The sequence below is a fragment of the Thamnophis sirtalis genome, unplaced genomic scaffold (genome assembly GCF_051295495.1).
Source record: "Thamnophis sirtalis isolate CommonGarterSnake01/CBP01778 unplaced genomic scaffold, rThaSir2_p1.2 scaffold_9, whole genome shotgun sequence".
NCBI lineage: Eukaryota > Metazoa > Chordata > Lepidosauria > Squamata > Natricidae > Thamnophis > Thamnophis sirtalis.
Window position 1 is genome coordinate 74489924 of NW_028261389.1, and position 24664 is coordinate 74514587.

General features: G+C 45.6%; 1 protein-coding gene across 3 annotated transcripts in view; it reads left to right on the forward strand.

Annotated features, from left to right (window-relative positions):
• The window catches only part of NDUFA9 (NADH:ubiquinone oxidoreductase subunit A9), a 31815-nt gene extending 15326 nt beyond the window's left edge, over positions 1-16489 (forward strand). For 2 of the 3 annotated variants that reach the window (XM_087722271.1, XM_087722272.1), the window contains exons 9-11: positions 6975-7070; positions 9635-9701; positions 14710-14980. In XM_087722271.1, the coding sequence (XP_087578397.1) occupies positions 6975-7070; positions 9635-9701; positions 14710-14883 (337 nt within the window). In that variant the 3' untranslated portion in view covers positions 14884-14980. Of the gene's footprint in view, positions 1-6974; positions 7071-9634; positions 9702-14709; positions 14981-16368 lie in introns of those variants that run through there. The other variant, XR_015697627.1, reaches the window with a different exon arrangement.
• Positions 16490-24664: the final 8175 nt, after the last annotated feature.

The following is a 24664-nucleotide window of genomic DNA, read 5'->3' on the forward strand; positions in this document are numbered from 1 at the left end:
TAGCTTTCATACTGGGGAAAAAAGCTTTAAAATAAAGGCCCAGTTCTTCTACATTCCAATTGTGTTTAAAATGAAGGGTGGGTAAACTCAGTGGCTCAACCCAAGGGTTCCAGAAGATAATTTTTTTAAGGTCGAGAGAATGATTTACTTAACCGTTTTTTTTCGGAGCATAAGACGCAGCAAGGTTTTGAAGAGGAAAATTTAAAAGAAAAGTTTTTGCACTCTGCAAACCTCCCAAAACCGGCCTGTTTTTCACAGAAACGGGCCCTTTCCCTCCCCCCCCCAAAAAGGGCATGAATAGCCCTTGGGAGACTTGTAGACTGTTCCTGTGGGGGGGGGGAGGCCAGAAACAAGCAAAAAACGGGCTGGTTTTTGTGAAAACGGGCCCATTTTTGTCAAAAAAGGGGCATTATGAAGCTTATAGAGTGCTCCTGGGGGTGGGTGGGGCAAAATTGAGCCAAAAATGGCCCATTTTTTGCTCATTTCTGCCCTCCCCAGCCCCCAGGAGCTCTCTGAAAGCCTCCTAAAGGCAATGCACAGCCATTTTGGTGAAGGGGCGGGGTTTCAGGAGGCAAAAAATGCTGTATTCAGTGTATATGACGGACCCAGATTTTCAGCCTCTTTTTTGAGGGGAAAAAGGTGTGTCTTATACTCCGAAAAATATGGTTACTCTCTTGTACTTAATCATTCCTGTGACCTTAAAAGTTATTTTAAATAAAATAAAAGGGTTACCGTATTTTTCAGATTATAATACACTCCGGACTATAAGACGCACCTAGCTTTTGGGGCGGAAAACAAGGGGGGAGTGTGGAAATCTGCCTCTGCCTCCCAGCATCTATCTGGTATTCATCTGGCTTATTTGCCACGGCCCATTCGCTCATTCGGCATGGCCATTTGCCGCCACCCGTTTGGTGCAGCCCGTTCACCATAGTCCACTTGCCTTCACCACCGCCTGTTCGCCACCGCCTGTTTGTCGCCACGGTGGTCCCTTCCCCACCGCCGCGGCCCATTCTACAACAGGTGATCAGTGCCACACCAATCCCCCTCTCCCACCGCAATATTCGGAGTATAAGACGCACAGACATTTCTACTCACTTTTTCTGGGAGGGAAATTGCATCTTATACTCTGAAAAATATGGTAATTTTGACTTGTTGGATTCAAGTCTTAAAAGGTCAGCTTCGGCTATTGCCTTGGCTCTCCCGCTTTCTTTATCTTGACTGAAGGCATCCCGAGCCCTCCAAAAAGCTGGTTTGCTTTTTCATGAACCAAAGAAGCTTTGAAAATGTTTTCAAATGAAAAAAGAAAAGAAAAGAAAAGAAAATCCAGTTGCCGTTTGAAAAAAACATCTTTGGGATAGCATGTGGTTATTTTCTTTTGTTTATGTATGTATGTACGTATGTATCAGTGGTGGGGTTCAATTTTTTTTACTACCGGTTCTGTGGGTGTGGCATGGCTTGATGGGCGTGGCTTGGTGGCAGGGGAAGGGTACTGTATAATCTCCATTTCCCCTTCCACCCCAATCCAGGGGAAAGTTACTGCAAAATCCCGATCACTTAGCAACTGTGGCAAGGCAAGGTCGTAAAATGGGGCAAAACTCACTTAACCGTCTCCCTTAGCATCAGAACCTTTGGGCTTAATTGTGCTCGTAAGCGGAGGACTGCCTGTATTCGGTTTAGTAATTAGCTACAGCGAAATGAAATAAAGGAAAAGGGGAAAAAAAGGTAAAATAAATTATAAAAGAATAAATTGGAGCCCTCTTGTGCATTTCGGTCATATACCGGCTGCTCTGACTCTCCCTGGTCCTTTCATCCAGAGACCAGACTGGCCTTCTTACCTGTCCATCAAAGATGGGAGGGCAGAAGTAGCCATGACAACCCTCAAGCAACAGAGCAGGTGGGGAGGAGAGCTGAAGATCCCTGTTGTGGCCTGTCGGTCACTGGCCCCTCCAGCAATTGAATCGGAGGAAGAGGAGGCATAGGAGTCAGGGTCAGCCTCAAGGCAACCTGGGAGCTCCGAGGGGGAAGAGAGAATGGAGCTGTCAGAGAGAGAGAGAGGGGGGCAGAGGTGGAGCCTGGGCCGTCCGTCAGCCCTCAGATGGAGAGTCAACAGCCCCAGGTGTGGAGATGGCTGATGAGGAAGAGAAGGAACAGCACCATGGATGTGCAGAGGAGAGGAGAGCAGTGGAAATCTACGGGCCGGTCCTTGGGATGTGACTAAAGAAGCCCCAGCCTAGCTCTGGGGATAAAAGGCAGGAGGCGGAGATGAGTCCTTGTAGTAGAAACCCAACGAGGAAGAAGGAGCTGCGAACACACACACACACACACACACACACACACACATGCCTCCAGAAACAGATAAATGGCAAACCACTTTCCTGCAGTTGCTGCTAAAAATGTACAGTTGTGTTTTTCTGGTTTTTACTCTTCCATCTTCAACAGAAACCTCACCTTGCTTGTTTGAACTGAAAGAGTCCCGGTTTTTCCCCTGGCCCAGAAATCTCATGTCACAATTTTTCTGTGAATCAATATTTCACGTGCTTCCTCATCCTAAATCAAAGGTCCTTTGTGGTCGTACATAGAATAGATTAGAATCCTTTATTGGCCAACGCAAGGAATTTGTCTTCGGCGCATCTGCCAAGGTTACTAATAAGCTGTCAAATCGTGCCAGGAAACTATAAAAACATTATAAATTATAAAGGTACAAGCAACCTGGTTATATAGTCATAAACGGGGAGAGATCGGTACTAGGAAGGAAGAGAAGAAGAAGAATAGTAATGCAATCTTGGTAAATTATTGACAGTGTTGTGGGAATGAGTTGAGAGATGGTATTAGGGGGAAAAACTGTCCTTGTGTCTAGTTGTCCTGGTGTGCAATGCTGTATAGCCGTGATGGCTAACCTTTTTGTTGTTGTGTGCACAATGCAATGCACATGCAACACCCCCATGCCCTGCCCCCCTGCGTATGCACGCTTGACTCCCCCCCCAATGCTCCTTGCCCCCAGGAATGCACGCTTGACCCCTGTGCATGCGCGCACAACCACCCCCTGCGCCCCATTTTGGGCCCAGCAGGCCTCCTTGCAGCCTCCTGGACAAAAAACAGGCCTTTTGGGGGGGGATGCACCCCCCCCACTGCTGTCCCTTGCACATGCCCACGTGACTCCCCGTCCCCACATGCACACACATCCCCCTCCCCTTCCCCCTATGCATGCCTGTGCAACCCAAAAAGCATCTGACTGGTCGTGACCCGTCAAAACCGTGCCCGATTAAACCGCGCCCAATTAAACCACGTCGCTGATGTCATCAACAGGGTGACAACAGCCAGCGCGGAGAAAGAAGGGCGCTTTAAATAGCGCTTTGAAAGCAAGCCGATTCAACTTAAGGTAAGGGTTAGGTTTAGGGTTAGGTTAAGGGTTAGGGTTAGGTTTAGGGTTAGGTTAAGGGTTAGGATTAGGTTTAGGGTTAGGTTAAGGGTTAGGGTTAGGGTTAGGTTTAGGGTTAGGTTTAGGGTTAGGTTTAGGGGGGTTAGGTTTAGGTTTAGGGGTTAATTTTAGGTTTAGCATTTACAGCGTGCTTCTGTCTCCGCGATGTTGTCGCCATGTTGATGACGTCAGCGACGCGGTTTAGTCGGGCGCGGTTTAGTCGAGCGCGGTTTTGTGGTGGAACCCTGACTGGTGGGAGGCATGCACACATACACGGTGTAACTGAGCTGGGGCAACAGTTTGCATGCCCGCAGAGAGGGCTCTGTGTGCCATCTGTGGCACGCGTGCCATAAGTTTGCCATCACAGCCCTATAGCCTCGTTTTGAGGGTAGGAGTTGAAACAATTGATGTCCAGGATGCGAGGGGTCTGTAGATATTTTCACAGCCCTCTTTTTGACTCGTGCAGTGTACAGGTCCCCGATGGAAGGCAGGTTGGTAGCCACTGTTTTTTCAGCAGTTCTGCTTATCCTCCGAAGTCCGTGTCTGTCTTTTGGGGTTGCAGAGCCAAACCAGACAGTTATGGAGGTGCAGATGACAGGCTCAATGATTCCTCTGTAGAACAGAATCAGCAGCTCCTTGGGCAGTTTGAGTTTTACGAGTCGGCGCAGAAAGAACATAATAAAGGTTAAATTTCAACACTCCATTTTGCTTTCCCTTTCCATAAAACGTGGGACTTTCATACCCTATCATTCTGGGATGACTCACAACTCCCATTAAAAATTACCTTCCCTTATCCTAAACTGAGAGGCTTTATTGCCAGCCAAATATTAAGGTACCAGGCTGGGAGACAAGAGAATTCAACCCCTCACCTTGAGCAAACAGCCTGCTGGGTGTCTTCGTGCCAACCACTCTCCCTCAGCCCTAGGAAGCAGGCGATAGCAAGCCCCTTCTGGAATCTTGCCAAAAAGATTGCAGGACGATCACCAGGAGTCAAGACTGACTTTAAGGCAGCCACCCCCCTCCAAGAGAAATAGGTACTGTAAATGGAAGAATTGCAATCTCTGATTTGTGTATATATATATATATATATATGTGTGTGTGTGTGTGTGTGTGTGTGTGTGTGTGTGTGTATACACACAAATATATATACACAAATATATATGTTATATTTATGCTGATAAATAAATAAAGGGAGACTAGTATAGATCTATTTCAAGCTATTTAGCTCTCATCAGCTAGCCATACCCAAGTTTGGGAATCGAACCTGTGTTCCATTGCCTCCCAGGCAGGGAGTTATCCATTTGAGCTACAGAGAACGACTCCTTATCAGCCAGCCAGGGTGGGAGGTATATACTTAAAGTCACAACCCCTGGTATGCCCAAGTATGGGAGGAAGGTCACACTTCCACTCTCTGTCATTAGGCTCGTCACAAGAGACCATCCAGACAGAAACCCAATATTTTTTACTGTTGCCTTTTTGTTAAGTACATATATATATATATATATATATATATATATATATATATATATATATATATATATATATATATATATATATATATATATATATATATATATATATATATATATATATATATATATATATATATATATATATATATATATATATATACACAAATATATATACACAAATACACACACACACACACACACCACACACAGACATGTAGGTGGTTGTGCTAAGGGTTGGATCAGCAGCAGTGGCAGCCTCAGTTATTTGTTTGTTATAAACATTCATCTTGTCATTAGCACATTGATGTATCAACGTCCGGTCAAACAGCTGTGGAAAGATTTGTAGAATTTCTCACAGGTTTATAGTGAAAAATCATAAGCTAGCACAAGTTTGGTAGTCTCAAAGGTGGTTTTTGAAAAGTCAGCTGGAGAGTTTTCTGGAGGTGGAGAATGAGGAAGAGGAGGAGGAAGAGGGAAGAAGAAGTGGATAGGACAGTTCAGACAAATGGTTATCCAACAGAAGAAGAAGAAAAGAGGAGGAGGAGGAAGACGAAGAAGAAGAAGAAGATTGTCTCATCCAAGAAGCTTCCCCTGTTGGGGTTAGGGTTCTCACCTAGATGAGGTGAGAACCTCCGCAGACATAAGATTTCCACTGTACTTTTTACAAAAAAAATAAAAATAAATCCCAGCCTGACAAATGTCAATTCCTCTTTCTTTCCCCCGGGATTTCCTTCTCTCCCGCAGACATTTGAATGTGGGAAAGTACGAGAGTCGTTATTTGCCTTTGCTTCTCAAACAGTCCTTAGCAGCATCTGCCGGTTTGACGAAAACAGACACCAGAGGAAACAAGGACCCTGAGTGGGATCTAATGAAGATCGACATGAAACAAATATCCTGCTGGGATCCTCAAACAATATAGGGGGTGGGGGGTAGTTCATTGATAGGACCTGTAAGGACTCCCCCCCACACACACACACACACTACGCACCCTATCACCGGCACATTAATCTAAGATCTGCTCGGTTATCTGGAACTGATCTCCTCCCTTGTTGGGAGATGACTTGATGACTTAATAGGTCCTCCGCAGGTCTGACTTGGACATATCGCAGAAGATGTTCAACTGATAAGACATTGGTTTGCAATAGTTGCCGTATGGCTGGACGGATAGGAGAACAGCCACCTGGTGTCTCCTCCTTTTTTTATTATTATTACTATTATTCCAGCTTCCGCGTTATCAGGACATCCTGGTTGAAGGGAAATTTATTCCATCTATGGCACTTTACAACGTTACAAAATCAATAGCAGCTGGTTGATGCCTTGACGAGGGCGCAGTCCTTGGGGACAATGAGGGTCTCAATAAGGACATTGGGTGAGAAGAAGAAGAGGGGGGGAGGAGAAAGAGGAAGAGGAGGAAGAGAAGAAGGAGGAAGAGGAGGATGAGGATGAGAAGTTCTCATCCAAGAAGCTTCATCTGTTAGGGTTAGGGTTCTCACCTAGATGAGGTGAGAACCTCCACAGACATAAGATTGGTACTTTTGTAGCTGGGAGACAAAAGTAGCTGGCTTTGTATGCACTAATCATACATCCCAGTTTAGATGCAAAACACAGGCGGCCCTCGACTTATGACCACAATTGAGCCCCCAAATTTACGTCGCTCAGTGAAAACGCTTGTTAAGTGAACTTTGCTCCGTGTTACGACCTTCCGTGCCACCGTTGCTGAGTGAATCCCCGCAGCTGTTAAGTTTAGTCACACGGTTCTTAAGTGAATCTGGCTTCCCCCTTGACTTTGCTTGTCAGAAAGTCGCCAACGGTGATCCCGTGGCCGTGGCAGCCGTCGTAAATATAAGTCAGCTGCTGACCGTCCGAATTTTGATCATCTGACTTGATAGCTGGAACAGCTGTCATTGAAAAACGGTCCTCAGTCACTTTTTCAGTGCCGTTGCAACTTTGAAGGGTCACTAAACGAACCGTTGTAACTCGAGGACTTCTTGTCCTGTTCAAAAGATCTGAAGCCATTGTTATATTGCAAGATTCTCATCTCATGTCTATTATAAATTCTTTTTTTCTCTCTCTCTCTTTTGCAGCCCTCACAGATACATCCTGTATGATATGGTCAAGTACCTGTACTCGGTCATGCACAGGCCTTTCTTGTTGTACCCTCTGCCTAGCCCCATCTACCAGTAAGTCCAATGGTTTCTTGGTTGGTGGTGGGTTCCGTCATAGGCTGAACCTTAAGGAGGTTGAATCACTCGTGTGTGTAGGTGAGAGAGAGTGAGAAATGGGGGGGGGGGGAGAGAAAGAAAGAAGAAGGAAGGGAGGGAAGGAAGGAAGAAAGAAAGAAGAAAAAAAGAAAGAAGAAAGAGAAGGAGGAAGAGGAAGAAGAAGAGGAAGAGGTAAAGGAAGAAAAAGAAGAAAAAGAAAAAAGAAGAAGAAGAAGAAGAAGAAGAAGAAGAAGAAGAAGAAGAAGAAGAAGAAGAAGAAGAAGAAGAAGAAGAAGCAAGAACATTCCAACAGGTGTCTGAAGAGAAGAGGAATGATGTTACCCAGCAACTGGACAGCACTCTGATTGGACCATGCGACTGTTTGTTTCGGAAGAGGGGAAAGCTTTTACTTTTAATTAGAAACTACGGGAACCTTCCTTCCTTCCTTCCTTCCTTCCTTCCTTCCTTCCTTCCTTCCTTCCTTCCTTCCTTCCACCCTGAAACTGGCTGGATTGAGGCCATCTTGGAGACTTCAGTGTCGCTACAACGGTGCTAGGTATAGGGAGGGGGGAATAGAGATAGTTGGAGTTTTGTAGCCAAGCTAAAATAGTTTTCCCTGGGAACCAAGGGCCTTCCCACGGGTGACGGAAGAGAGGAGGAGTGAAGTTTCCAAGCAACTGGACAGCACCTCGATTGGACCATGCGATGGATTGTTTGGGAAAGGGGGGAATTTTCTTTTACATTTAATTAGGTGAAAACTGTGGGAACCCTCAGAGTCGGTTTTCACCCGTCTGTGCCAATATGATACTTCCAATAAAGCTGTTCTTCGAGGGATCTCCCTACCTCAGAGTTCTGTGTGTTATGGTGTATTACTTGGAACCTTGACAGTTAGTTCCTCTCAAGATGTCATGTACAGTGCCCCCTTGACATTGGAAGAACGAATGAGTTGCCAGGTCTCAAAACCTTTGTGAGTTGCCTGCCCAGGTGTGTGTGTGCGTAGATTACAGGCGTCATATTTATCACACACGAAGTTATATTTCATCTGCTGCTATTGTTCCTCTGAGGTCCCGCTTCAAAGGATTGGATGATTTTTACTGTGCCCTGATACATAAAGCCATCAAAGAGGGTGTGTTTTATATGACTATGTATTGCATAGGTGTTTCCTCTAATAAACCAAGGACGGTTTTTATATCATTGCTTCAACAGCTAGTCTTCGTTGTGGCATCTTTTTTAATTCCCCTCCTTATTCCCACCCCTAGTTTCAGTTGCATAACTTTAACCCTCATTTCCCCGATTATATTTGACGGCAGTTTATCACTTCGATCAGGAGTGTCAAACTCGATTTCATTGAGGGCCAAATCAGGGTTCTGTTTGACCTTCGGCTGTGTGGCCAGGGTGGGCGTGGCCAACTCGATGTCACTCGAATCAGGGACACCTGTGGTGGCCCGAGTGCTCTGCCACTGAAAACGGGCTCTCAAGCTCCGTTTTCGGCTGCGACTGCCTCCTGCAACCCTCTACCAGTGAAACCGAAGCTCAGGAGGCCACACGTGACCCTCCCAAGCTCCGTTTTCTCTGGCAGAGGCACCGCGGGCCAGTCCTTCGCTGTTTCCAGGACGCCCGTCCCCCCCGGGTCAGATCTAAGCAGCCTGCAGCCCGAATCCGGCCCATGAGCCTTGAGTTTGACACCTCAAACTTAGATGGCTTTATAGTGGCATTATTATTTTACCTACAGGATTTAAGGTTGGAATACAGTAATAATGCAAGACATTATCTAGACCAGTGTTTCTCAACCTTGACAACTTGAAGTCCTGTGGACTTCAACTCCCAGAATCCCCCAGCCAGCATAGCACTGATCTAGACTAGGGGTCCCCAACCCCCAGTCTGTGGACACCACCGCACCGCAGCATGCCAGAAACAGGGCCACGGCAACAAGCAAAGCCCCATCTGTGGGATACAGGCAGCACGTGAAACCATGCCCCTTACGGTCTATGGAAGAACCTCTGTCCACGGAACCGGTCCCTGGTGCCCCCATTGATCTGGACCTCTGTTGTGAAATCAGCTTGGCTAAGAGAGCAAGATCACAGTAGATCCAAAGAGTCTTTCTAGCGGAGTGGAGAAGGGCAGATTTCCCCACTTTCCAAAAAGAAAGATAACGCGGCGTATGTTTTTTGAGTGGACTGGTGGGGCTGCAGTGGGGCTGGCTTGGACGAGTAAACAGAGAGAAGAGTCTAGAAGCCCCCGATGCCTAGTGGTTATACAACGCAGCATTGCAGACAGACTCTGCCCACGTTCCTGACCGGCTCAAAGTCGGCTTTCCATCCTTCCGAGGTGGATAAAATGAGGACCCAGATTGTTGAAGGCAATAGGATGACTCTGTAAACCGCTTAGAGGGCTGTAAAGCACTGTGAAGCGGTATATAAGTCTTACCGTAAGCCATGGGGACGCAGTGGTTAGAACCGAAGATTTTTTTTTATTTAAATAGTCCAGGCATCCAAATAAACAACTGGAATTTATTTTGATGTTCTTCTTCCTCTTAATTGCAGCTTAATTGCGAGACTTTTTGAGATGAATCCGTTTGAGCCGTCGATAACAAGAGACAAAGTTGATCGGGTGAGTGCAGCACCTACAATCATTTCTACTTCTCCAGTTTCATTTTTCTTCTTACTGATAGGATGTTTCCCCCCTTAGCCACAGACAGATAACACAATAATGATTCAGCAAAAGATGTATCAAAATACAAAATAGGATAACCTGGGCGGATTTGTTTATTTTAAGGGCCAGAGAAGAAATGTTGATTTTTAACAACATTTACACAAGGTTATTATGGTATGTCACAAATCAGGACGTGGCACTTCCCTAGGTTTGCAATAAATCACCGTCATTTTGAAATACTATAGGACAGCGGTCTCTCTCTTTCTTCCCCCATCTCTTTCCCTCCTTCTCTCTCCCACCCCCCTCGTGTGTGTGTGTGTGTGTGTTCCCTCTTGAACCATTTCCAAAAACGGGCCAGGGTTGGGTTTTTTTTCCCCACATGTTCTTTCTTCTTCTTTGGGTGCTTTTTATCATATTTTAAAATATGATTTAAAATTAAGAGTCATTTCAGGTTCCCGGATAAATGAAGCTAGGAGGCAAGGGTGATGACGGGAATGGAGACTCTCTCCAAACGCCCCTGTACTTTTCCTCTCATCTCGCGGAGGCTTCTTCTGGCGCTTCTTAAGTCTTACCCGCGCCTCAGTCGCACAAGTGGATGTGTGACTTGCTCTCTGTCCCGAGACTCTGGCCCAGCTGCGGCTGATGTTCCGTGTTGCAATGGGCTCTAGGAGGAGGAGGGGACACCATCTCCCCCATTGGGAAGAGCGTGCTAAATCTAACTGCTGCGCACAGCGCTTTGTGCATCAGTTAAATGTGCTCCAGGAGGAGGAGGGGATCCAGTCTCCCCCATTGTGAAGCACACTTTCGCTGTGCTGTACGAGGCACTGCGAGAGCAGCGGGCAGGCCATGAAGCGGGCATTGGGTCTTTCCCCCGGTTCCACCACAAATCCGCGAAGCCCTTATCTGCGGAGACATAAGGCGAAGACTAATTCGCACCGTTCTAAGCGCTAAGGAAAAACGCGACCCTACCGCGATGACATAATCGCGGAGGGCAAATCCGCGCATTCCCAAGCACACCTTAAACCTAACCCTAAACCTAACCCTAAACCTAACCCTAACCCTAACCCTAACCCTAAAACAAAGCCTAAAACAAACCCCTAAACCTAATCCTAACACTTACCTTAATTGAAATCGGCTTTCTGCCGCAGCGCCGTTTTAAAGCACCCTTCTGTTGCCACGCTGTTGTCGCGGCGGTGATGACGTCGTGGCTTTAGCGCCGCGATTTTATCACCGCAATTTTGACCAGCGCGGTTTTGTCGTTCCACGCTTTCCCCCAGCCCCATGCAAAGGAAAGCCATCCGGGCTTCTCCTACCCTTCCCCCTGCTCCCTTCAATCCTACTTTGGGACAAAGGAACACGTGTTGGGGCAACGTCGGAGTGTATCTTCTGATCCTCCGGCGCTTGCCTGAAACTCTCCACATTCCTCGAGGTCCAGCTAGCTGAAAGGGGGGGAGCAGCCCAGCCCTGAGATGGGAAGGCACAGGAAACAGAAAGCGGCGCATTTCAAAGGCAGCAGCTCGCGTCTGGAGGGGCTGAACAGCACCCCGCTGCGAGAACCAGGCCACGCCTCTCCGCCATCCACCTCGCCAATGGGGGCGCTTCTGCTGGGCCATCGCTCCCTCCCATTGGGCTGTTGTGCTCGGTGCTCAGTGGGGTACGAGAGCGCTTCCTCACACCGTCCCCTTCTTTCTCTTGGCCCCGCCAACAAGGGAGGAGGAAGGCCAGGCTTGGGGGATGGCCCCCACCCCGCAAGATCCTCCCCCGCCGTTCTCTCCCAGCCCTCTTTGCTGGATGTGGGGGAGGGAAACAGAGACAGCGTTGCAAAAAGCCAGGCCAGAAATGTCTTAACTATACTGAAACAGTGTTGCCACAAGAGCCAGACCAGAAACTTCTAGAACAGTGATGGCGAACCTTTTTCACCTTAAGTGTCAAAAGCACGCATGTGCATACTCTCGCACTCGCATAATTTAATGCTCCCCCCGCGCCTTGCCCCCTGCGCATGCGTGCGTGACACACATACCCTGCTGCCCCCGTGCACGCGCCCATGGCTTTCTTGGAGCCTGGGGAGGGCGAAAACGGCTTCCCCCACCCCCCCTCCAGGGAGTCTTCCGGAGGCACGAAATGGCCTGTTTTCCGACTTCCGGTGATCCCGCTAGGTCCATTTTTCACCCTCCCCAGGCTCCAGAGGCTTTCTAGGAGCCTGGGGAGGCTGAAAAACGGCCCAATACGCAAACCGGAAGTTCGGGAACGGACTTCTGGTTTGTGCGTTGGGTCCGTTTTCTCCCTCTGGAGGCTTCAGAAGCCTTTCCTGAAGCCTCTGGAGGGCGAAAAAACAGCCCAACGCTCAAACCGGAAGTCCGTTCAGGGAAGCTTCCGGAGGGCAAAAAAACGGCCCAAAATCACCTGGCAAGGCAACCTTGCGTGCCCTCAGAAATGGCTCTGCCACGCATGCCATCGGTTCGCCCTCACGGCTCTGGAATAATATAAACTACAATACAAATTTTACCCTACAAATATCCCAAGTTGGAGAAATTGAAACTCTGGGCACATTAGAGTTTAGAGTTTTAGAGTTTTATTTCATTTGTATGCCGGCCTTTTCCCTAAGGGGACTCAGGGCGGCTCACAACTCAAAAAGGGAAGGGGGGGGATACAGACAATTTAACAACAACACAGAACAATACATAGTTAAAAAGCGCAACAATCATACCATTCGAGATAGGGGCAGCGAATCTTTAGCCCCAGGCCATTAGTAAAAGAAAACTATTAAGAATAGTTATAAGGATATGAAAAGCCATTGAGAACAGTTACAGAATTCAGGAAATTCCGGGCAGTTACAAAAGACAAACACACAGGATTGATTAGCTAAAGGCAAATTCCTAGGATTTAATTATAAATCAGTACTTAAACACATATTGACTCACTAAAGCATATTAGCATTCACTTTCTTTCTTCCGTGTAGAGATTATCCTCAGGAGGGAGGAACGAAAGAAAGATTGGCGCATTAAAACCATTAGATAAGAAAAGCAATCAGGTGCACAAAAGCGAAGCACACAAAAGCCCATAAGGCTACTACCCAAAGATCAACTTGAAAGAGGAAAACCACGTATAAAAACCACGTACTTAGAGCAGGGCTCCTCAAACTTTTTAAACAGGGCCAATTCGTGGTTCCTCAGACTGTTGGGGGGAGCCAGACCGGCTGGGTACTCGTGGCTAGGCGGTCATGTGACTGGGTGGGTGTGGCCAATTTAGCAGCCCATTTTGCCTTTGTCCTTGCTCTACTTGCCCCTCCCCTACTCACCCACCGGCCCTGGGTCATATGGCTGTGAAAAACATCCTGGAAGGCTGTTTTTAAAGACTTTTTAAGCACTACTTTTCAATCCAGCAGCAGCCCCTCCCCGACTCACATACCGGCCCTGGATCAGTAGCCCCTCCGCTACTCACACACCGGCACTGGTGAGATCACTCCTCAGTTAGCTGGTCCCCCCACCCCCGCAACTTTCGGCCTTACCTTCGGCAGCAACGGTGTGATCACAAGTGCAGCTCAACCAGTGAAATAACTAACCAGAACTGCAGCTGTAGTGGATGCTCACTGGATGATAAGGCCGACGATGAGGGGCAGGATGAGGCGAGGGGGCGGGGCTGAATCCCACCACTCCGCGGGCTGGATACTTTGCAATGGTGGGCCATATCTGGCCCGCGGGCCGTAGTTTGCCCCAGAGAGACCTCTCCTATCTTAACTCCTTCTCTACCTCAGGCTCCTCTCCAAGCTCCCAGCCAGCAGGCCAGATGAGTCACACGCTGGCCACGCCCAAGTGGCAGTTTGAACAGAAATCTTTTTAGGTGGGGAGGGGGAGTAGAACTCCTTAGCATCAGAGTGTGTTAATAATAATATAACAAATACTAATGATCTGATGATCATTTTGAAAAATCCTATCTAAGCGAGCATCTGGAAGCGAAGAGGTACATATGTGCCACATTTCAAGTTTGTGAGCTTTACGGTTCTGGAGATTTTGTGATCCGCTGTGAGTGGTTTTCGTAGGTAGGTAGGTAGGTAGGTAGGTAGGTAGGTAGGTAGGTAGGTAGGTAGGTAGGTAGGTAGGTAGGTAGGTAGGTATGTATGGATGATAGATGGATTGATGGATGGATAATGGATGGAAGATAGCTAGATGGGTGATAGATGGATGGATGGATAGATGGATGATAGATAGATAGATAGATAGATAGATAGATAGATAGATAGATAGATAGATAGATAGATAGATAGATAGATAGATAATAGATGGAAGATAGATGGATGGGTGATAGATAGATAGATAGATAGATAGATAGATAGATAGATAGATAGATAGATGATAGATAGATAGATAGATAGATAGATAGATAGATAGATAGATAGATAGATAGATAGATAGATAGATAATAGATGGAAGATAGGTAGGTAGGTAGATAGGGTTCACCGACATGAGCACCAACAAAACCACGGCAAGAAAACCGCGAGGTCGAAATCGCGCCGACGAATGCGCGCCGATGAAAGCGCGCCATCAAAAAACAACAAAAATAACATAATAAACATAACCCTTACCTTAACTTAAATCACGCTTTTGTGGGCGCGGTTTTGTCAGCGCATTGTTGTGGGCGCGTTTATGACGTCGCGGTTTTCTCACCGCGGTTTTGTCGGCGTGCTATTGTCGTGCGCGCATTTGTCGGGTCACGGGTAGATAGGTAGATAAATAGATAGATAATGGGTGGGTGGTAGGTAGGTAGGTAGATAGATGATAGAGATAGATAGCTAGATAGCTAGATAGATAGATAGATAGATAGATAGATAGACAGACAGACAGACAGACAGACAGACAGACAATGGATGGGTGGATGATAGGTAGGTAGGTAGGCAGATTGATTGATTGCAGAGTGAAAATGCTTAACTGTAGTTGGAACATCAATGTCTTTTCTTATCTTTTCAAAGCTTCACATCTCCGACAAGAGGTTTCCTGATCTCCCTGGCTTGGAGGACTTGGGTATCAACCCAACTCCGCTAGAAATGAAGGCCATCGAAGTTCTACGGCGCCATCGCCAATCCTTCTGGGTGGATGCAGAACTTGAAAACGCAAAACCGGCCACCCCAGTCACTCACATGTAACACAGGGATCTCTTTAAGACTTCCGGGCTGAAATGACCTTGGCTTGAAGAATTCTGTACAAAGCAGGTTAAACTCTTAGATAAACCACATCCAGGTTGTTTTCCTATCCTCTTTGTTTCGTGATCACGAGAGGCCATCACACTTGTTACTTTCATGTCTGGTGGTTATTTAATCTGTGCCAGGGGGGAGGAGTTAAGGGCCAAACAAAATAGGGCCTAGGGAGGAGGTTACGTTACCAACTGAAGGAGCTCAGAAGCTGAGTAGCTCCAACACCAGGTCTCCCCTCGAGTAGAGCACGGGGGATAATACAAAGATCTGGAGGGGGAGGAAGTAACTCTAAAGGACCTTAGAAAATATGACGCCAGCAATAGAACCAGTTCAGGGGTGTGGCCAGCCGAGTTACTACCTACTCAGCCGAACCGGTAGGAACCCACCTCTGGTCAGCAACCCTAAACACTCAAAGAGCCACAAAGGTCCTAACCGGAAATCCGCCGTTTAATTCTGGAGCCGACTGGAAGTCCAATTCCCCCACCATAGAGTCTCCTCCTAGCACAGCTTCCTTTTACCAACCGGAAGTTCAGTTCCTCCACCATAGAGTCTCCTCCTAGCACAGCTTCCTTTTACCGACCGGATGTTCAGTTCCCCCACTATAGAGTTTCCTCCTAGCATAGCTTCCTTTTACTGACTGGATGTTCAGTTCCCTCACTATAGAGTCTCCTCCTAGCATAGCTTCCTTTTACCGGCCAGAAGTCCAGTTCTCCTACCATAGAGTCTCCTCCTAGCATAGCTTCCTTATACCGACCGGATGTTCAATTCCCCCCACCATAGAGTCTCCTAGCATAACTTCCTTTTACCGACCAGAAGTTTGGTTCCCCCACCATAGAGTCTCCTCCTAGCACAGCTTCCTTTTACCGACTGGATGTTCAGTTCCCCCACCATAGAGTTTCCTCCTAGCACAGCTTCCTTTTACCGACCGGAAGTCCAGTTCCCCCACCATAGAGTCTCCTCCTATCACAGCTTCCTTTTACCGACCGGAAGTTTGGTTCCCCCACCATAGAATTTCCTCCGAGCACGGCGTCCCTTTTTTCCTTTTACCAACAGGGAGCCGCAGCAGAGGGATGAAAGAGCCACATGCAGCTCCAGAGCCATAGGTTGCTGATCCCTGGTCTAACCCAGGCCTAGTTTTGTCCTAGATTCACCTGACTTTCACCACGATTGTGGTGTTGCCTCTGGTTTTTTTTCCTGGGGCTGATTTCCTGGTGCCTCCTTTTGACTCGTTGATTCCTGCTTGGCTTGGCCCATTTGTTTGCTGGTGTCAAACATTTTAGAACAAGATGTATGATGCACTATAACCTGCATTATTCCTCCGGGCTCTGCTCCTTGACCCGCCTTACACTCTCCCCCCCCCCCCTTTTGAGGTTAAAATCAGTTGATTATATCAATATTTATTTTACAGAAACATTCTGTTGTCTCTTATCTTCCCAGGCTTGGTCTTAAAAATTGTTTTACGAGGCGCCAAGGTAGACTCGAGGGATGGGGAATTGCAACCGCCAAAGCCTGTTAGACCGACGCAGAGCATAAAAATAAAAAATAACTTGTGAAAGTCCAGCACGGCCTGGGTTTATAGAGAAAAGATTCAAGTTTGCTCAGACCATTGAAGAGAGCCACATTTGGTTCCAATTTTCTCTTCTCTCCCCTTCCCTCCTTCTCCTTTCCACTCCCCTCTCTTCCTTCTCTTCTCTATTCTCTTCTATTCCACTCCCCTCCCCTCTTCCTTTTGCTCTCCTCTTCCTTCTCTCCCCTCTCCTCTCTTCCTCTCCTCTTCTTCCTTTCCTCTTCTCTGCCTTCTCTCCTCTTCCCTCCCTCCCCTCTCTTCCTCCTCTCCACTCCTCTTCTCTGCCTTCCTCCCCTATTCTCCATTCCTCTTCCTCCTCTCTTCCTCTCTCTCCTCTTCCTTCTCCCCTCCTCTCTCTCCTCTTCCTTCTCTTCTCTCCCCTCCTCTCCTTTCCACTCCCCTCTCCTCTCCCTTCTCTTTTCTAGTCTCTTCTACTCCTCTCCCTTCCCCTTCCCCTCCCCTCCTTTTGCTCTCCTCTTCCTTCTCTCCCCTCTCCTCTCCTCCTCTCCTCTTCTTCCTTTCCACTCCTCTTCTCTGCCTTCTCTCCTCTTCCCTCTCTCCTCTCTCTTCCTCCTCTCCACTCCTCTGCCTTCCTCCCCTATTCTGCACTCCTCTTCCTCCTCTCTTCCTCTCTCTCCTCTTCCTTCTCCCCTCCTCTTCCTCTTCTCTCCCCTTCCTTTCATCTCCCTCCCTCCCTTTGAACTTTTCTCTTAATTTAACAGACTTGCGTAGCTTATGAATTATTGTGCATACACTGGGTTTTTTTTAATCATTGTGTCACCTCCCACCTGATCAACAGCCTTTCAGTTAACCCTTTGAGGAAATTACGTATTTTAAACTCTTTAAACGTAACACTTTTGAATACTGCGATTGGAGAATCTTAAGATTCTCCTAAGACTCAGCATTTCCCGATAGAACGGTCTGTGCTCAGAATATTCATCACCATACTGGATCAGATTGCCAGCTGGCACTCACACCGGCTGGATGCTTTTCCAAAAAGATCAAAGGGACACATCAATCGTGACTCTGAAAATCCCTTGGTGGCTTTTTGTCAGCCAAGAGAGAAGAATGAGGGAAACCAATCACTTGGGTTGTGTAGGTCTAGTTTAATGAAAAATAACTAGGAGTGACATGATAGTAATCTTCCAATCTCAGGGGCCTGAGGGCAGAACAAGAAGCAATGGGTGGAAAGTAATTCATGGAAGGAAAGCCAGCCGTGTGCAGCAGCTGCCAAAAAAGCCAACACACTTCTAGGCTGCATAAACAGAGGGATAGAATCAAAATCACCGAGAAGTGTTAATACCACTTTATAAGGCCTTGGTAAGGCCACACTTGGAATACGGCATTCAGTTTTGCTCACCACGATGTAAAAAAGTTGTGGAGATTCTAGAAAGAGCAACAAAGAGGATTTGGGTGGCTGGAGGCTAAAACTTATGAAGAACGATTGCAGGAACTGGGTATGTCTAGTTTAATGAAAAGAAGGACTCAGGATGACATGATAGCAGTGTTCCCATATCTCAGGGGCTGCCACAAAGAAGAAGGAATCGAGCTATTCTCCAAGGGACCTGAACGCAGGACAAGAAGCAATGGGTGGAAACTAATCAAGGAGAGAAGCAACTTAGAACTGAGGAGAAATTTCCTGACAGAATAATTCAACCAGCGGAACAATTTGTCTTCAGAAGTTGTGAATGCTCCAAAACTGGAAGTCTTTAAGAAGATGTTGGGTAACCATTTGTCTGAAGTGGTGTAGGGTATCTGTCTAGGCAGGGGGTTGGACTAGAAGACCTCCAAGGTCCCTTCCCACCTTGTTATTCTAGTCTATTCTAATCAGGGAGAGAAGCAACATGGAACTAAGGAGGAATTTCCTGACAGACCAATTAAATCATTGGAAACGGCTTGCCTCCAGAAGTTGTGAATGCTCCAACCCTGGAAGTTTTTTAAAGAGAGACGGGAATGTCTGAAAGGTTGTAGGGTCTCCTGCTTGAGCAGGCAGTTGGACTAGAAGACCTCCAAGGTCCCTTCCAACTCTTCTTATACTGCCAGGTGATGTGCCTTGTGGCAAGCCAAGTCATTGGGAAAACCAGGTTCATTTAATGACCGTGGCCCTAACTCAGCGACCGCAGTGATCCACTTCGCAAGAAAGGTCGTGAAACGGGAGGGGGGGGATTAACAAATGTCTCCCTTAACCACAGAAATGTTGGGCTCGATTGCGGTCGTACTTCGAGAACCTCCTGTACTGTTTTAACCTGCTCCTCTCAAAAACTGAGGTAGCATTTGTGTGGTATTCCCCCCCCCCCATCTTTGACATTTACTAAAGCTGATGACGGGACGATGGGATTGTGGTGAAGAACATCAGCTGAATGGCTACATCAGCCAGGATGTCCGGTATGGGTGGGACGGCCTTCGGGGTGCCCAGAGAAGGATCCAGACAAGGAGACGTAGCTACTCTGAACTTCTGTGTATGGATTAATCCAAAAGTTTGTTTGCCTGCAACTGACAAGTATATTTGCTTTACTCCACCTAGTTGGCAGGCATTTGATGAGAAATAACTTTCTTACTCTCCACTGTTATCTTACCATCACCTTACACTTTCCAAGATTGCTAATCTCATTTGTCTTCAGTCTGCCTTATTAAAATCTGAATTTATCCTGCTCTGCATGGGAATTGGGGGGGGGAGCGCTCAAAACTCCCCAAAGACAACAGCATATAAAGAGGATTTGCGACGTGGCATATGTCACCGGAAAGATTGGCAAAAATGTTTAAAGATAAAATCAACCAAGTGTTGGAAGTGTCACCAGATGCCAGGATCCTATTATCATATGTGGTGAACATGCGCAGAGGCAAAAACATATTGGGCAAAAATTTGCATGTGGTTGGAAAGGATGATACAGCAGCATATTGATTTAAAGCCGGAACTGTTTTTGTCGGGTATTTTACCAGAGAAATATAGTAAAGAAAATGTATATTTAATTATTCCTGTAATAACTGCAGCTAGAATTGTAGTTGCACAAAATTGGGAAAAGGGAAAAAAATTCCCTCCGAGGGAGAGGTCATTAAAAATATTTTAGACTGTGATTGTCCAAAAGTTATACCACGTATGGTCTTTGGGAAGTCGGGGGGAGGGAAGGGAGGTGGGGATTTAGGGGGAGGGGGGAGGGGGGAAATACAATATGTGTTAAATTCCATGATTGTATTTGTATACTGTGGCTTTTCAATGTTAGTGCGAAAATAGAACAAACCGAATATACTGGAAGGTAATAGAAATATACCGAAGGAAAGAGTCGAGTGAAAGAAGAAGGAGGGTGGAGAGGGTGAGAGAGAGGAGGAGGAGAAGGGAGGGAGGGAATGGATTAGAGGGAGTGATAGGGTTAGGGTTAGAAAGAAGGGGAGGGGAAGTAGGCGTAGAGGGGTGTGTGAGAAGGAAGAATGAAAGTTGGAGGGGGTTGAAAGAGGGTGTATGGTGGGCCAAGGTGGTATATTGGGTTTGTATTGTAGAGGGCATTTTCTATATAAGTGAGGGCCGTGTTTATTACTCAATGTTATATGCCCTGATTAAGCACAGTAAATATGTGATTGTATAGAATGAAAACATAATAAAATATATATATAAGAAAAAAATATTAGACTGTGCAGAAATGAACAGATTAACGTTGGCAATCAAAGAGAAGGAAGAATCAGAGTATTATAAGATATGGGGATGTTTTTAATCACTGGATAGAAAATGAACATCGACCAAAAGAAGCTCTAACAGGATGTTGAGGAATGGAAGGATTTATATTCTTTGCAGACAGCTGGTCCTTTGCATCCTTTTAGAGGGCCGTTGAGGCCACTTGGAGATTTATCAGTGTCCTCAGGGTCATCTGAATGGTGCAAATGGTTCCTGTAGTCTGTATTTTTTTTTCCTCTGGAAATCCATTCCTACTCCCACCCCATTCCAAGAGTCTTCATCCCAAACTGTATAGCTAAAAGTCTGTAGAAATTCTCAGTCTTCCAGGTCATGGTTGTCTCAAAGATGCTTTTTTCAGGAGGCAAGTGGGCTTTCTTGTTTTTTTCTTTTCTTTTGAAGACTGTCAAGAGTTGAAGAAGCTTCTTGGAGGAGAAGCGAAACATCTTCAAAAGAAAAAAACCAAGTCCAGTTGCCTCCTGAAAAAAAGCACCTTTGGGACAACCTGGATGACCGAGAATCTCTACACACACTGTTTCTATCTCTCGCACATACATATTCTTCATAAAATATATTTCTGTTATTATATTCTTTATTCATTAAACATGGAACTCAGCCAACTGAACAGAGGTGGGTCCCTACCAGTTCGCACCTATTCGGTAGAACCGGTTCGTCAAATCTACCGAACCGGTTAGAAGAGGTTCCACCAGTGGACCCGGAAAGCAGGCCACACCTACAGAAGAGGTTCCAAAAATTTTTGAAACCCACCACTGGTCCTTGGATATGATTGTTCTACACTATCATGCTCTTATTTATAAAACTCAGTGCCTCTGTGAAAGGTAAGGATGACTACTGCGTTTGTGGTGCAATCAGAACATTTCGTGTGTTGAAGTTGTTTTAACGCAAACCAAAGATGCCTTTTAAAAAACAAGTTTACATCATATTCTTATGCATGCCAGTGCTGTGTGCGAGGTAATTTAAGGTGTTTCTGACAAGTGTCATCGGCATCTTCATATTCGGTCACATGGGCAGCAAGCCACTCCCATCTGGTCACATGGGTGGCAAGCCACTCCCACAAAGGAGGCCACACCCACAGAGTAGGTTCGAACAATTTTTGAAACCCACCACTGCAACTGAACATTCAAAAATGCACTACAAATACCATTGACTGGTGCTAATGGTTGATACGGTTTGCTGCCAGCGTCCTAGGTATCAACCACGGACCTTCTTCAAATATAAGATGTTCCGAGTAGCGCAGTTTTTTGCAGTTCCGCTGGTGTTATTGCAGGAAGCTGCAATTTGTGGATGAATCTTGTAAAATTCTTGGACATGGTGCCAAGTGCCCCAATGACAATGGGTATCACTGTTACATGCTTCATCCATAGCCGTGTAGTTTCGATATTTCATTATTTTTTCTAGTTCTTTTTCTTTAACGCTGGAATTTCCTGGTACAGCAATGTCAATGAACTGTACACTTTGATCCTTCTTCTACTATTATTATTATATACTTTATTCATTAAACATGAAACTCAGCCAACTGAGCATTCAAAAATGCACGACAAATACCAGTGACTGGTGCTAATGGTTGATACGGTTTGCTGCCAGCGTCCTAGGTATCAACCAAGGAACTTCTTAAAATATCGTGACCCGTCAAAACCGCGGTCCACAAAAGCGCGATCGACGAAAGCGTGCATTTGACGTTGTCACAGCACGACGAAAAAAATTAAAAATTGAAATAAAAATAAAATTAAAGCAAGCCGATTCACATAAAGGTAAGGGTTAGGGTTAGGTTAAGGGTTAGGGGTAGGTTTAGAGCGTTAGGGTTACGTTTAGCGTTACGTTAAAGGTTAGCGTTAGGTTTAGCGTTAGGTTAAGGGTTAGGTTTAGGGTTAGATTTAGGCTTAGGTTAAGGGTTAGGTTTAGGGTTAGGTTTGGGGGGGTTAGGGTAAGGTTTTCGCTTTATTTTTACATTTTTCGATCACAGCGCAATGTTTTCGTCGTGCTGTGATGACGTCAAATGCGCGCTTTCCTCGACCGCGATTTTGTCGTCCGCGGTTTTGTGTTGGAACCTAAAATATAAGATGTTCCGGGTAGTGCAGTTTTTTGCAGTTCCGCTGGTGTTTATTGCAGGAAGCTGCAATTTGTGGATGTATCTTGTAAAATTCTTGGACATGGTGCCAAGTGCCCCGATGACAATGGGGCATGCTTCATCCACAGCTGTGTAGTTTTGATGGCCAGGTCACTATATTTCATTATTTTTTCTAGTTCTTTTTCTTCGACTCTGGCATCTCCAGGAACAGCGATATCAATAAACTGTACACTTCGGCCATCTACAATCATGATAGCTGTTGTGTTGTGCTCCAAATGATAATCCAGTTGACTTATTAGCCGAGGTAGCACAGTGGTTAGGGTGCAGTACTGCAGGCCACTTCAGCTGACTGTTATCTGCAGTTCAGCGGTTCTAATCTCACCGGCTCAAGGTTGACTCAACCTTCCATCCTTCCGAGGTGGGTGAAATGAGGACCCAGACTGTGGGGGCAATATGCTGACTCTGTAAACTGCTTAGAGAGGGCTGAAAGCCCTATGAAGCGGTATATAAGTCTAACTGCTATTATTAGTATTAGTATTAGTATTATTTGGCCAGGGCTAATGGCTACGCCCTTCTTTACATTCATAATGACGTAACCCTAACTCTAAAATATTCATTACTAGCTGGATACCCATGCTTCACGATGAAACTATGTGATCAAGCTATGCAGGAGAAATTTGATTCACAATCGGTTGGCTCAGTGGTGGCGGGTAATTAAAACACATAAGGGAATATCGCTGCCACCGCCTTGAGTCCAGAAGCAGTTCCATAGGTGGAAGGAGTAGACATTTTGGTGAGGTACCGACGTTTAGTACTGTAAGGATCCCCAGACCGCCCCTGAGTGAAGGAGTGGAACGTCTGCCAGTTTGAACTGAGGTAACGGAATGTGAGGCAACTGGCAGTTGTAACAGAGTTCTTTTCAGGTGGGGAGGGGGAGTAGAACTCCTTAGCATCAGAGCATGTTAATTACTGTATAAGAAATACTAATGATCTGATCTTCATTTTAAAAAATCCTTTCTTAGCAAGCACCTAGAATCCAAGAGGGACATACGTGCCAAATTTCAACTTTGTAGGCTTTACAGTTCTAGAGATTTTGTGATGAGTGAGTGTTATTTGTCTTTGATAGATAGTGATGATAGATAGATGATAGATAGATAGATAGATAGATAGATAGATAGATAGATAGATAGATAGATAGATAGATAGATAGATAGAGGGTAGGTAGGTAGGTAGATAGATAGATAGATAAATAGATAGTAGGTAGGTAGATGATTGATAGATAGATAGATAGATAGATAGATAGATAGATAGATAGATAGATAGATAGATAGATAGATAGATAGATAGTAGGTAGGTAGGTAGATGATAGATAGATAGATAGATGATAGATAGATAGATAGATAGATAGATAGATAGATAGATAGATAGTAGGTAGGTAGGTAGGTAGATGATAGATAGATAGATGATAGATAGATAGATAGATAGATAGATAGATAGATAGATAGATAGATAGATAGATAGTAGGTAGGTAGGTAGGTAGGTAGGTAGGTAGGTAGATGATAGATAGATAGATAGATAGATAGATAGATAGATAGATAGATAGTAGGTAGGTAGGTAGGTAGGTAGGTAGGTAGGTAGATGATAGATAGATGATAGATAGATAGATAGATAGATAGATAGATAGATAGATAGATAGATAGATAGATAGATAGATAGATGATAGAGGGACGTAACTAAAGAATGCCTGAAGGATATTGAAAAGTTAAATGGTAAAATTGTCTTGCTCGTTTAAAACATTTGCATGTAGCTGCCCATCTTATGCTAAATTCCGGGCGGTTCCCAATCAAAGTCAACATGAAAGTTCATGTTTTCAGTCAACAGTAATACATCTTGTCAAAACAACTATTTGAACATTCGGCATGTTTGGTCCGGAGCTAAGACAAACTGTCACCAGGAACAAACACAGGGGAACTTCAAGAGTCGTGCCACATTAAAGAACAAATAAACCTATGATTTACATTCCCAGAGGAGCTTGTGGCCCTGACATGGAAATGAGTAAGCACCGCAGATGCTAAAAAGCAAAGAGGTCTATGAAGCGAGGACCAAAAAGATGAAAATCCTTCCCTATCGGCTCCAACTTAATAAAAGAAACCTGCAAATCTGATTGTATTATACCTCATTCTGCTTTTTCTTATACTCCGGTGGATTTAAGAGATGATCTGCTTGAGCCGTTTCTGTTTGTTATCTCACGGTTCCAGATTAAGAAAACATTTCAACTCCTTTTGTCTGAAGGACAAACAGTTTCTGCCTATTTCTGTCGGCATCATCTTCCTGATTCTCGATAGTTTCCCACAGATTCTGTGTCCTCACATCCACATATCTGGATGTCACAGAAGTGAGAAAAAGTATTGGG